The sequence below is a fragment of the Rana temporaria genome, chromosome 12, assembly GCF_905171775.1.
Source record: "Rana temporaria chromosome 12, aRanTem1.1, whole genome shotgun sequence".
Taxonomy (NCBI): Eukaryota; Metazoa; Chordata; class Amphibia; order Anura; family Ranidae; genus Rana; species Rana temporaria.
The window spans coordinates 62,650,660-62,663,901 of record NC_053500.1 but is presented as its reverse complement, the minus strand read 5'-3'; the positions used below and the strand labels follow the sequence as shown (position 1 = coordinate 62,663,901).

The 13,242-nt window shown below is 43.3% G+C and overlaps 1 protein-coding gene across 2 annotated transcripts in view; it reads right to left on the bottom strand.

Annotated features, from left to right (window-relative positions):
- The window catches only part of GRIN2C (glutamate ionotropic receptor NMDA type subunit 2C), a 288,017-nt gene extending 275,930 nt beyond the window's left edge, over positions 1-12,087 (bottom strand). Inside the window, exons 1-2 of one of the 2 annotated variants that reach the window (XM_040331716.1) lie at positions 10,719-12,087; positions 9,161-9,576 (exon numbers count right to left, since the gene is read on the bottom strand). In XM_040331716.1, coding sequence (XP_040187650.1) covers positions 9,161-9,562 — 402 coding nt within the window. In that variant the 5' untranslated portion in view covers positions 9,563-9,576; positions 10,719-12,087. The remainder of the gene's footprint in view (positions 1-9,160; positions 9,577-10,718) is intronic. The other variant, XM_040331715.1, reaches the window with a different exon arrangement.
- Positions 12,088-13,242: the final 1,155 nt, after the last annotated feature.

Genomic DNA, 13,242 nt, shown 5'->3' with positions numbered 1-13,242 from the left:
TATTTATTTTTTAAATAAACATATAGCTGCATTAGGCCGGGTTCACACTGGTACAACATAAGCTCCGACTTTGGGAGCATGACGTGTGTAAAGCAATGTTTCCCCATGAGAGCCTTCTTAAAGGGGAGTTCCACCCACAATTTCACTTTTTAAATATAAATACCCCTGTAATACACAAGCTTAATGTAGTCTAGTAAAGTTAGTCTGTAAACTAAGGTCCATTTTGTTAGGTTGTTAGAGCATTTAGTTAGTTTATAATCTAGAAATAGACCGTGGCCATCTTAAGTGTGGGCATCATGAAGCCAGACTGTATGACTTCCTGGATTTCAGCCTTGCAGATCTCGCACATGCTCAGTGCTGCCTATCCCAGAAACCCTTGCGAATAGCCTTGTGACTTAATAGCCTAGGCTAATAAGGAGGAGGAAGTAATGAAGGACTACAAAATAAAGGTATTTACAAGCAACAAAATAAATAAAAAGTGTCCATTCTGAACACTATGAGATTAGGGCATGCAGCACAGACAAACATAAAAAAATGGGTGGAACTCCACTTTAACCACTTAAGGACCGCCTCCTGCACATTTACGTCGGCAGAATGGCACGGCTGGGCACATGCACAAACAGGTACGTCCTGTGCTAGTACCCAGCCGTGGGTCGCGGACCCGATCGCCACTGGAGTCCCGCGATCGGTCCCCAGAGCTGAAGAACGGGGAGAGCTGTGTGTAAACACAGCTTCCCCGTTCTTCACTGTGGCGGCGGCCGGCATCGATCGTGTGATCCCTTTTATAGGGATACACAATTGATGACGTCACACATGAGGTCACACATAACCCCATCAGCGCCCCCTTGTGGTTAACTCCCAAACTACAACTGTCATTTTCACAGTAAACAATGCATTTTAAATGCATTTTTTGCTGTGAAAATGACAATAGTCCCAAAAATGTGTCAAAATTGTCCGAAGTGTCCGCCATAATGTCGCAGTCATGAAGAAAATCGCTGATCGCCGCCATTAGTAGTAAAAAAAAAAAAATAATAAAAATGCAATAAAACTATCCCCTATTTTGTAAACGCTATACATTTTGTGCAAACCAACCGATAAACGCTTATTGCAATTTTTTTTTACCAAAAATATGTAGTAGAATATGTATCGGCCTAAACTGAGGAAAAACATTTTTTTTAATATATTTTTGGGGGATATTTATTATAGCAAAAAGTAAAAAATATTGAATTTTTTTCAAAATTGTCGCTCTATTTTTGTTTATAGCGCAAAAAATAAAAACCGCAAAGGTGATCAAATACCACCAAAAGAAAGCTCTATTTGTGGGGAAAAAAGGACGCCAATTTTGTTTGGGAGCCATGTCGCACGACCGCGCAATTGTCTGTTAAAGTGACACAGTGCCGAATCGCAAAACCTGGCCGGGTCCTTTAGCTGCATTTTGGTCCAGGTCTTAAGTGGCTAACTGGTCCAACACAAGTCGATCCGACTTTGAAAAAGGTTCCTGCACTACTTTGGTAGGGTGAAGGTGATGGACTGAGGGTAAAGGTGATGGACTGGCCAAGCATGTCTCCAGACCAGAACCCTATTGAGCATCTGTGGGGCATCCTCAAACGAAAGGTGGAGAAGCACAAGGTCTCTAACATCCACCAGATCAGTGATGTTGTCATGAAGGAGTGGAAGAGGACTCCAGTGGCAACCTGTGAAGCTCCCCAAGAGGGTTAAGGGGACAGAAAATGTACACAGGCGTTTTGTATGTCTGTTTTTCATCCATCTGTTGACGGATGAAAAACGGACATACATATATCTCAATGGGATAGCGGACGTTAGCAGAAGATCATCCGCTGACATCTGCTAAATCCGTCTCTGCCTAGCTTTGTTTGACGGGAGAAAACCCTATTTTTTCATCTGTAAAAAAACGTAATGGACGAAAAACTGATGTTAGCAGAAGATTTTTTTTCCCCTCATTAGATACACGGGGCCAAATCCTCAAAAAACCTGCCTAACTTAACTTTCAGCAGTTAAGTTACACAGGCGTAAAATTTCTACCTAAGTGCCCGATCCACAAAGCACTTACCTAGAAATTACACGCCGTGTAACTTAAGTGCCGCCGTCGCAAGGCGGTCGTCTGATCGAGGGGGCGATTCCTATTTAAATGAGGCGCGCTCCCGCGCCGGACGTTCGGCGCATGCGTGTGACGTCATTTTTCCCGACGTGCATCGCGCGAACGTACTTTACGCCGGGCTTTGTGGATCGCGACGGGACAATAAAGTTACGTCGGGTAAAAAAAAAGTTACGCGCCGGGAAAAAAAATTCGAAATTTAAAAAAAATCGCGGCGATCGGAAAAAAAGTTTGTTTTTACAAGGTCTAAACAGTTTAGGCCTTGTAAAAGCATCCCTAATTTTACGCATGCAAAACGTAACTTACGCAGAAAACACGAAGCTAAAAAGCTTTGTGGATCTGCCTAAGTACTCATTTGCATACGCAAAGCAGCATTTCGACTCGAAATGCCCCCAGCGGCGGATGCGGTACTGCATCCTAAGATCCGACAGTGTAAGTCTATTACAGATGTCGGATCTTCTGCCTATCTTTGGAAAAATCCTTCTGAGGATCGTTTCCAAAGATAGGCACAGGGATACGCAGGCTGAACAGCAGTTCCGCCTGCGTATCTCCTTTGAAGATTTGGCCCACTGTATATAGCTAGTTGCTAAGGAGGGACCCGGGAAGCTTTGCCGCCGCGTCCTTAAGAACCGATGAGTCATCATCTATCAGCAGGGTTCCCCGCTGACAGTTGAATGTAAAAAAAAAATTGCTGGAAAAATATAAATAAATATAAATAAATTGCGAAACAAACAGCACAGGGGGTGTCCCCCCCCCCCGGTCCATACCAGGCCCTTAGGGTCTAGTATGGATTCGGAGGGGACCCCCCACGCCAATTTAAAAAAAAATGGCGCGGGGTCCCACAAAATCTATACCAGACCCTTATCCGAGCATGCAGCCTGGCAGGTCAGGAAAGGGAGGGGACAAGTGAGCGCCCCCCCCCCTCCCGAACCATACCAGACTGCATAACCGCAATATGTTGATGAGGACAAGGGCCTCTTCCCGACAACCCTGGCTGGTGGTTGGCAGGGTCTGTGGGCCCCCCTATGTGAATGGGTATCATCGGGGACATACTACCACTACCTATTCACCATAAAGGCAGTGAAATGTAAAAAAAAAAAGAGCCAATTTTTGAGAATTCCTTTATTAATAGCTCTGTCTTCTCCCAGTGCCTTCACTCCTGGTGCCTTCTCTCCCACCACTGTCTTCTTGTACAGTACAAAAAAAGTGACTGAACTGAAACACTATATATAGCTGGTTGCTAACAAGGGGGCCTAGAAGCCAGCTGTCATGTCCTTATCAACCATCGAGTCATCAGCTGTCAGCTAAATGTAAAAAAAAAAAAAAAAAACGCAAAAAAACTGATCCACATGCAAAAATAAAAAATAAATGGCGTGGGATCCACCCCAAAATCCATACCATAAAATCTCCCCCCTTCTTAACCGTACCAGGTCACATGCCCTCAACATGGGAGAGTGAGTGCTTTGGGACAGGGGGGATCTGCGCCCCCCATCTCAAAGCAACTTGCCCCATGTTGATGGGACAAAGGGGCCTCTTCCCGAAAACCCGGGCCAGTGGTTGTTGGGGTCTGCAGGCAGGGGTCTTATCGGAATCTGGGGGCCCCAGATCCCTGGCCCCCCCATATGTGAATGGGTATCGAGTACATACTACCCCTACCAATTCACCAAAAAGCAGTGAAATGTAAAAAAAAAGTTGGTTTTTGACAATTCCTCTATTAATAGCTCTGCCTTCTCCCAGTGCCATCCGCTCCACTGTCGTCTTCTCCTGCCATCTCTCCCGGGGGCCTTCTCTCCCATTGCTGTCTTCTTGCTTGCCACCGGATACCCATTCACATATGGGGGGGCAGGGATCTGGGGCCCCCTGATTCCAATAAGAGGGAGATTTTATGGTATGGATTTTGGGGTGATCCCATACCATATTTTTTTTTTTTTTTGGAATGTGGATCTTTTTTTTTTTACATTTAGCTGACAGCTGATGACTCATTGGTTGATAAGGACATGACAGCTGGCTTCCCGGCCCCCTTGTTAGCAACCAGCTATATATAGTGTTTCAGTTTAGTCACTTTTTTTTGTACTGTACTGTACACTCACTACTTTACATTGCAGCAAAGTGTAATTTTTTCAGTGTTGACATGAAAAGATAGAATAAAATATTTACAAAAATGTGAGGGGTGTACTCACCTTTGTGAGATACTGTATATTTATTTTTTATTTTTTTACTGAACTTTGTGAATAAATAGAAACATTGGGCCAGATTCAGGTAGAATCGCCTATCTTTAGGTGGGCGTAGCGTATCTCAGATACACTACGCCGCCGTAACTTAGTGAGGCAGGTCCCGTATTCTGAAAGAACTTGCGCCCTAAGTTACGTCGGCGTAGTGTAAATGGGCCGGCGTAAGCCTGCCTAATTCAAAATAGGCAGGTAGGGGGCGTGTTGTATGCTAATTAAATGTGCCCACACGTAATTGACGCTCTTAACGAACGGCGCATGCGCCGTCCATGAAAGTATCCCAGTGCACATGCTCCAAATTACGCCGCAAATAGTCAATGCTTTAGACGTGAACATAACTTACGCACAGCCCTATTCGCGTACGACTTACGCAAACGACATAAACGACGCAAAATTCGACGCTGTCCCGACGTCCATACTTAACATTGGCTACGCCTCATATAGCAGGGGTAACTTTACGCCGGAAAAAGCCTTACGTAAATGACGTAAATCAATGCGCCGGGCGCATGTACGTTTCTGAAATGGCGTATCTAGCTCATTTGCATATTCTACGTGTAAATCTACGGAAGCGCCCCTAGCAGCCAGCGTAAATATGCACTCCAAGATACGACGGCATAGGAGACTTACGCCACTCGTATCTAGACAACAGTGAGGCGTATCTGATTATATGAATCACCCTCACGGCATATCTGGAGATACGCCGATGTAACTCCTTTCTGAATCCGGGCCATTGAATTTTATTGGAATCCTGCTTTATCTTCTTCTAACACTGGTTTGACATTCTGAACTAGTACACAAAAGAGGCGCTCCATTGTCTGAGATTTTTCCATCACCATCTAAGGCCCCTTTCCCATGGGGCTGACTCTGTCCATTGATACCCACTAAGCAGGTAGCTAGCTGGTCTGTGTCCACTCCGCTTATGTAGAGCGAACACAGAAATAGCCTGCTCTCCTCTATGGGTGGTTGAATGGACCACCTGTCTGTTTTCTCCCATCTGCCATCCGATCTGGTTTGCTAAACGAAAGGGGAACAGATCTCCATCGACCTGTTTTTAGCAGATTGAATTGGGTGTTGGCAGGTATAAATGGACACATGTCCCTTTACACCTGCTGCTCCAAAGAAGAGAATGGACAGGCGGACCTGATCAGACCTCTAGTGTGAAAGGGGCCAAAAGCGTCGTACACACGACCGGTTTTCCCGGCAGGAAAACTGCCAGGAGAGATTTTGGCCGGGAATCTTGGCCATGTGTATGCTCCCTAGCAGTTTTCCCACCAGGAAAACAGACGGGAATCCCAACGGGAAAATAGAGAACCCTGCTCTCTATTTTCTCGTCTGGTTTCCCGGCAGGTTTTCCTGCCAAGAAAACTGGTCGTCTGTATGTGTGAAAAACCGTGCATGCTTCATAACACTTCGGCGCATGTGCGGTAGCATACAAGGTTAGTGTGGGGTGTTGTAGTAGTCGATGACGTCACCGCGTTCTTGCCATTGAAAAGAACGGCAGGTTTTTGTGTGGCCGTGTGTATACAAGGCTTTTCAGGGCAAGCCTGCCAGGAATCCCACTGGGTTTCCCGATTGTGTGTACAGGGCTTTAGTGTATTTTTCTCTGGTGTCATACAGCTGGTACAGAAGCTTATAATAATGATGGACCTATTGTGACAAATGAAAAGTGAGAGGGATGGGACAAAGCATGTTTTAACAAACCTAAGTTTCTATTTAAATGTTGGATCTCAATGGACTTTGGGGCTTCTAGGGAGTGCTACAAGGTATGGTTAACATACATTTAGGTATCTCCATTGTGAAAAAATTACATGTGGGGTAAAGAAAACTGTATTCTCAGGAAATCAGTGTGAATTCATAATCATGAATTGCTGCTTGTATTTCTGGACAAAAGGGCAACACCAGATGTGCTGTGATGATCCAGGCTGTCCATGTGTGCATGTGCAAATGCACATAGCAATTGGCGTGCACACCTGGCACCCTGCAGCCTATTTAAATGGATGTGTCACTGGGAGAATTGCTGACTCCTGAGACCTGATCTGTTGTCTTTGCCTACCTGTGCATCTCCTTGGCCTCTGCTCTTTGCTTCAACCTTGCTCATCTGGTTACCCTGACCTCGGCCTTTTTACTGGACTTGTCTCTGCCTGCTGATTCAGTACTGCTTTGCCCAGCTGTTACCAACCCTGGCCTACTTTTTGGACTTGCTCTGCCTGCCAATTCAGTCCGTTGTAGCATGGCTGTTGCTGACTGCCGCCTGCTTTCCAGGCCTGCTTCAACCTCCTGCTTTGGTGTTAAGCTGCTTCATCATCCTATACTGAGGACTTCCAGCTCAACCCACCTAGGGAGCAGACATCAGCAGTCAGCTACTCTGGCACTCATGCCACTCCATGGCCTCACACTCTCTGTCTCCACCTTCAGAAATGTTGGGTAGGAGAGTCCTCCACAACATTACAGTCTTCACCAAGTACCTTTGGGGGAGTGCTACAAGGCTTGTGAACCTACATGCAGGCATCTTTATAGGCTTTCATATATATTTAAAGGCTCAGCTTTAGAGTGAACATTGGTTGTGCAGGCAGCAACTACTCCTGGGGATATGGAAGAACATATTCCATAGCCTGTACAGATGTGTGCATGTCCTCCAGTATCCACACACGGAGATAGAATCCAGCTAAAATATTGGGGATAACAAAAGTGAGGCCAGAACCCAGTAAGAGGCTCCAAAACCTAAGGCTGAACTTGTGTCCTGTTGTAACAGGCTCTCTCTGTCGCCGTATTTTGCTCCACGCTGGAGCGCATACAGCGCAGTGTAAATTCCTGCCTGAGTCGAATCAGTGCTAGATGCACTGCACATGTCTTCCCCCTATAAGGAGGACAGCGTGCATAGTACACGCTGTCCTATTATTGTCGGCAGTAGCCGGCTTGGCTACTATCAAACTATTGGTATCATCCATCCCCTCAACTGAACGAGCAGCACAACCTGGATCCATGATGCCTCTCAGTTATTCATTGCCATCATCCATGCTGCCCATCTTACTGCTGTGGCTGGGTACACCCTAATGCCCTGTACACATGATCGGTTCATCCAATGAAAACGGTCTGATGGATTTTTTCATCAGATATCTGATGAAGCTGACTTTCATCAGTCTTGCCTACACACCATCAGTTAAAAAAACGATCGTGTCAGAAGGCGGTGACGTAAAACACAATGACGTGCTGAGAAAAATCAAGTTCAATGCTTCCGAGCATGCGTCGACTTGATTCTGAGCATGCGTTGATTTTTAACTGATGGATTTCCCCACAGACGATCGTTTTTTTCTATCTTTTTTTAACCATCAGATAATTTTAAAACAGGTTCTAAGTTTTTTTACCAATGGAAAAAAAAACGATGGGGCCCACACACGATCGGTTCGTCTGATGAAAACAGTCCATCAGACCGTTTTCATCAGACGAACCGATTGTGTGTACGCGGCATAAGAGATGCGACATCAGCGGACCCTCCATGACAGAATCTCTTTGCTGCTGCAATACTCTGCTTACTATGTTACATTTGTTGCTCTAGAATTACCCGGATCACATATAGCCTTGCTACGTACTGTATTTGAAACTGCCTTTACTTTTACTACCGTGCACCTTGAGATTACTTAACGTACCTTCTTGAAACAGTTGTGGAATATCTTAAAGGGACATATACTCTTAAACCAATTAAGCTTCAATTGTCTCTCTCAAGTTAAAGGGTTTGTAAAGGATTTTTTTTTATCTTAATAGCTTCCTTTACCTTAATGCAGTGCTGTTTTCATGTCCTCATTGTTCGTTTTTGCTCTCAAGTTGCTGTAATTCTTCTCTGATCTCCACACTTCCTGGTTGTCTGTTTCCTGATAACCACAGTGCTGGGAGCTTTCTCTCTGTGGTCACTAACTTCAAGGAGGTGTGATTACTGTGTGTCTAAAACCCCAGTTTCGTTTTCCAAACCATCACTACCCTGTGGCTCTGTATGCTCTGTACAGCAGAGAGGCAGGAAACAACATGGAAAAACAAAACTAGAAACTACAGGTACATTGTATGATTGATTTTTATCTATTTTTAATCGTTTTTAAAAGGAATCAGTTAACCATTATGTCTCTATACCCTGTAAACAGTAATTTCAGCATTTTTTTTTATTATTTACAACTCCTTTAATGCTACTTGCATACAGTATTTGTATATGCTACGTGCTTGACATTCGTTGTTATTTGTATACAGGCTTCCGCCCTAAAATATTGAACATGTTCGTTATACCTTTTCTTGGCTAAGGTTGGAAGGTATGTATGTAATACCTCCTCCCTTAGTAGCTCAATGCATCCCTATATGTGAGAGAGATGATGTAGTGAACCCCCAAACTCCTGTTCTCTGATTGGAGTGACGCCTGGGGCCCAATACTGAATTCTCACATAACATAGAGAGGTGCATTGTAATCTTTTGCTAACCGCAGTTGTGGTTCACTTCGTTCACCGTAGTTTGTGACACCTGTCTGGTAGGTTAAAATACATAACACCAAACCAGTTTGGCAGAAAACCTGTCAATGTGACAACAATGCTAGCCAATTTTCTCCTAGTTCACATTATGTAGCTGAAAGCAACAGTTTTAATGTTAAATTACCATGACAGTTTACATCAATAACCACATCTATCATTGAAATAGATGCACATCCATGCCGTAAAAGGTATCACAGCTGTTATAGTTCCCTATCAAGTAATGTGCTTTATTCATCACCTTATATATCTATCTATCCTTACATTTAAACCAACAGGCAAAAAGAGGTTCCTTGATCATCACATCTTACCTTTGGTTTTAAAACGACAGCTGATCCTCCACTTATGCTGATAATAGGTACAAGAGTCTGTGAAGATACAAAGTCCAGAATCTGGGCCACAGCCTCTGTTCCGACGTTATCCTGAAACACCATCGCATGGGCCCCTTTTAGTGCCAGGCACAGCTGGCGCAGAAGCGGTCCTGGGCCACTGTCGTTGACAAACACCGAAACAGTATGAATGTCGAGAGGAAGATTTAAAGATCCTTCTGGAAGAAGAGGTCCCATCAGTTCCATCTGAGAAAACGAACCTCCAAACACTAGAGGCACATTCACCACATGTCCTCCAGCTTGAGGTAGCAGCGTTTCCATTACTACAGCACCACACCCTAGTGCGCCAAGAAAAAGACAACCCACGGAATAAGCCAGGAACATGTCAAAGATTGAACCTGCAGGTGAAGACAAGAGTGTTATGCCAGTCTTCCCATTTACATGGTTGCACTATTGTTGTATATTACATAATGTAACACACGTAACTAGGTTTGCATGCTACTATACATTAAAGAAGAATGCTAAAATGCAATATATGAAGTGTTGGAAAAAAAACAATGTGTAATCTGGAATTTGTCATGGAATCTATGAAAAACACAAAGGAGTGGACCGTATGGCAGAACAGAGTGCAGTAATTCATAGTAACCATCAGAAGAAACCATTCTGGGATTGGATTTTGTTTGGATGCTATGGGTTTCTGCACTTGGCATTGCTCTTTGCGCTGTGTTTTTCAACATCCCTACATGAATAATAATGGAGGGACAACATGACCTTGTAAAAGCTCTAATTTTTGTCTATGTGCACTGCCTAAAAGCAACCTGATCAATTTGAATCAACAGCAAGAGAATGAAAAGTTTGTATCTGGCTGCTGTTGGGCAATGCTGACAGTTTGTATGAAGGATTCTTCAATAAATGAGACCCAGTGTGAGGTATGCTGACAGTTTGTATGTTTGGGCAATGCTGACAGTTTGTATGAAGGATTCTTCGATAAATGAGACCCAGCATGAGGTATGGGCTTAAGAACATTGAAAGACAAACAAAAAGAGTAGTAAAGAGCTTTTCTGGGTAGAAAAGATAGAAGCACAAATGATTTACTAATGACTGGTGAAATGACACTACTGGCAGCCAACAGGTAACCAGCACCCAAGCAGGAATACATTAGCATCATGCGGAAGAAGGAGTGTAGTCCAAGAGAATATATCAGAGCAGGTCATCAGAAATCTGCATTTTAAGGGAGGAAACATGCTGTGAAATAAACTAAGGGAGGACAATGGGACATAGAGAAGACACTACAATGTATTTTTAGGCATACCATGAATTATTCATGGGTGGATGTGCCAGTCGATCCTGTGACTCCTGACTGAGCAGCATACGTCATACTGAGATCATACCACATAACCAGAACCAGACTTCAAACACAGCCAGCACTGAGCCAAAACCTGAACTGCATGAACTAGAAACCTGATCTACAGACAAATGTGTCCAAGACGCCTGGAAGGATCATTAGGACAAATGCATCACTCTTAAAAGAAAATCTCACCTTTGCTATGCCAAAATGACTACGCAACACGAATCTGAAATGGAATGAGGCCAAAAGGTGTTTAATCTTCATGGCATCATCTAAACCAAAGCAGGTCTAAATCAAAGCGGCAAGAACCTGGAAAATCCAATGCAAATGAGGATTATAGGTGTGCATTAGGCCTGCTCTGTCATCACAATCCACTACACATTATTGGGAACCTCTGGTCGTACAGGTTTGTCCTCTGCAAATGAAAACACCGGTAATCATACAAAAGTTAGAAGCATGAAAACATTTCAGCACAAGGACTGAGTTCTCCACCAAAGCACTGCATCTGCTTTCTACACATAGAGGAGCACTAAAGGACTATGGCACAATGTCAACTACTCTGCAGGTGGTATGGTGCTCGAAGCTACTTTGGAGCCAGGCCTAATAATGTAGGTGCCTCAGTAGCACAGCCTAATTATACAAACATAACTGGAAAGTGTTACAAGGATGTTGATTTTGCAGGAATGTGGCAACATGCCATGCACTGGCTCTGGAGCATGGCATAATGCAGTGGGCACCGCACAAACGTGGCATATGGCTCCCGGGGCTTCTTGGGAGCACAGAACTGGAAATACATCAGTTAGCTCAGTAATTTGTCTTCATCAGGTTCAGCTCAAAGGATGGACAACTGCTTCCATCTTCAGAGCCACCTGCTGCCGCAATGTCCCATGGAAAAAAAGAGAGCCGAAGTGAGAGACACAGGTGGAGTGCAGGATAGATGTTGGGGGGTGAAAAGTGAAGGCATAAGGGAGAGAGTTAATAAAAGAGGTGTAAGGCAATGGAAGAGGAAATGAACTGAATCTTCAGGAAGGTCTGCACTAGCCAGGTAATGTTCATCCCTCACCTGCCCTGAGCCACAAGCCGCACAGGAAGAAGCCAGCGGAACGTAATATAGAGCAGAGCTCGCAAAGCCAGCTGTTAGAAGAAGAGCGCAAAGGAGACACATCTAAACACAAGGATAGGGAAAAGAGACAGAGAGAGAGACAGACAACAGAGGACGGAACTATACAAAACAGAGCAGATAAAGTATGAAAGGAAAGAACGAGGAGAGCAACAAGAAACAGGAGAGACTCGGAGAATGCAAAGAGTGAACGGAATCAAGGAGGGAGGAGGTGGTACAGAGTGGAAGAGAGAGAGAAAGAGGAGGGGGAATAAGGATGAGGATGGAGTGAGAAGTGTGGGACACGATGAAGGGGAGAAAAGGATGGAGAGAGTGAACGGGGAGGTATGTAAGATGGGAGAGGGAGGAAACCGACAGCGGGGAGGAGAAAGAGACAGGTATCAAGAGTGAAAAAGAGAGGCATGAGAGAAAGGACAGAATCAAGGACAGAGACAGAGAGCGAGGGGAGCTCTATATCACTCATAGCTAAATGAGCACTGCCTGTCCATGGCTGTGTGTCATAAACTCTACACTTTCCCTCCGCTCATCTAGGGATCTCATGTCTTCCCCTTTTTCCGATGCTCTCTTTCTGTCATCTAAAGATCTCTTGAATTATGTATTAGGGAATATATGGTGTTCACCAGGCATGCCCTTTTCTTCTACCTGATACCTAACGGATAGTGCTCTCTCTACTTGAGTTCATCTCCTCTGGTAGAGATTTTTCCTTTTAGTACTTTGTCTTTTTTTTTCTCTTTGGTACTCACTGTCACATTTTATTGATCTTGACTTTGGTTTCTTGATAAGCTCAGTGCAGTTGCTTTCAATCATTTCCTTTTGTCTTTTTCTAACTTTTTGCTGAATTTTGTTGAGACAACCTGCAGCTTGTACAGTCTCTAGGCATAGAGAGGAAGCTCCGTACATGGTGATATGTGCCCTTAGTATATATTTCATATAGCATTGTTATATCTCATATATTATATCATTATAATATAATGAGAGATTATATCTATCTATCTATCTATCTATCTATCTATCTATCTATCTATCTATCTATCTATCTATCTATCTATCTATCTATATATATATATATATATATATATATATATATATATATATATATATATATTAAAAACATATAATTCATCTCATATATTATATCATTCACCCTTCCTATTTATCAATGACCTTAATAGCCAACAGATCCATGGGTTTATGTTCTATCTATATCTGTCTGATGTAACTCATCTGGAATATATATTATGTATAATGTATGAACAACTACAGGGAGCCTTATTGTATCACTGTACAGATAATTACAATTTTATTTAATAAACAATGTGTCATCTTTAAAAATCAACTTTAGTATAAATTTCATATAGGCATGTATGTTTCTGCTATACTGCCTATTATTATATTAGCTTCCCAACAAAATTAACATTAAACCATTAATTCCTGAACACTGAGAACACACACACACACACACACACACACGTACGCACACTCATATACACATTCATGTAGTGCTCATTCCCAACCAATCCTGAATGTATGCATGTATAAACACATAGATAGATAGATAGATAGAGAATTATAAAACTGTGATACCTTTTACTACAT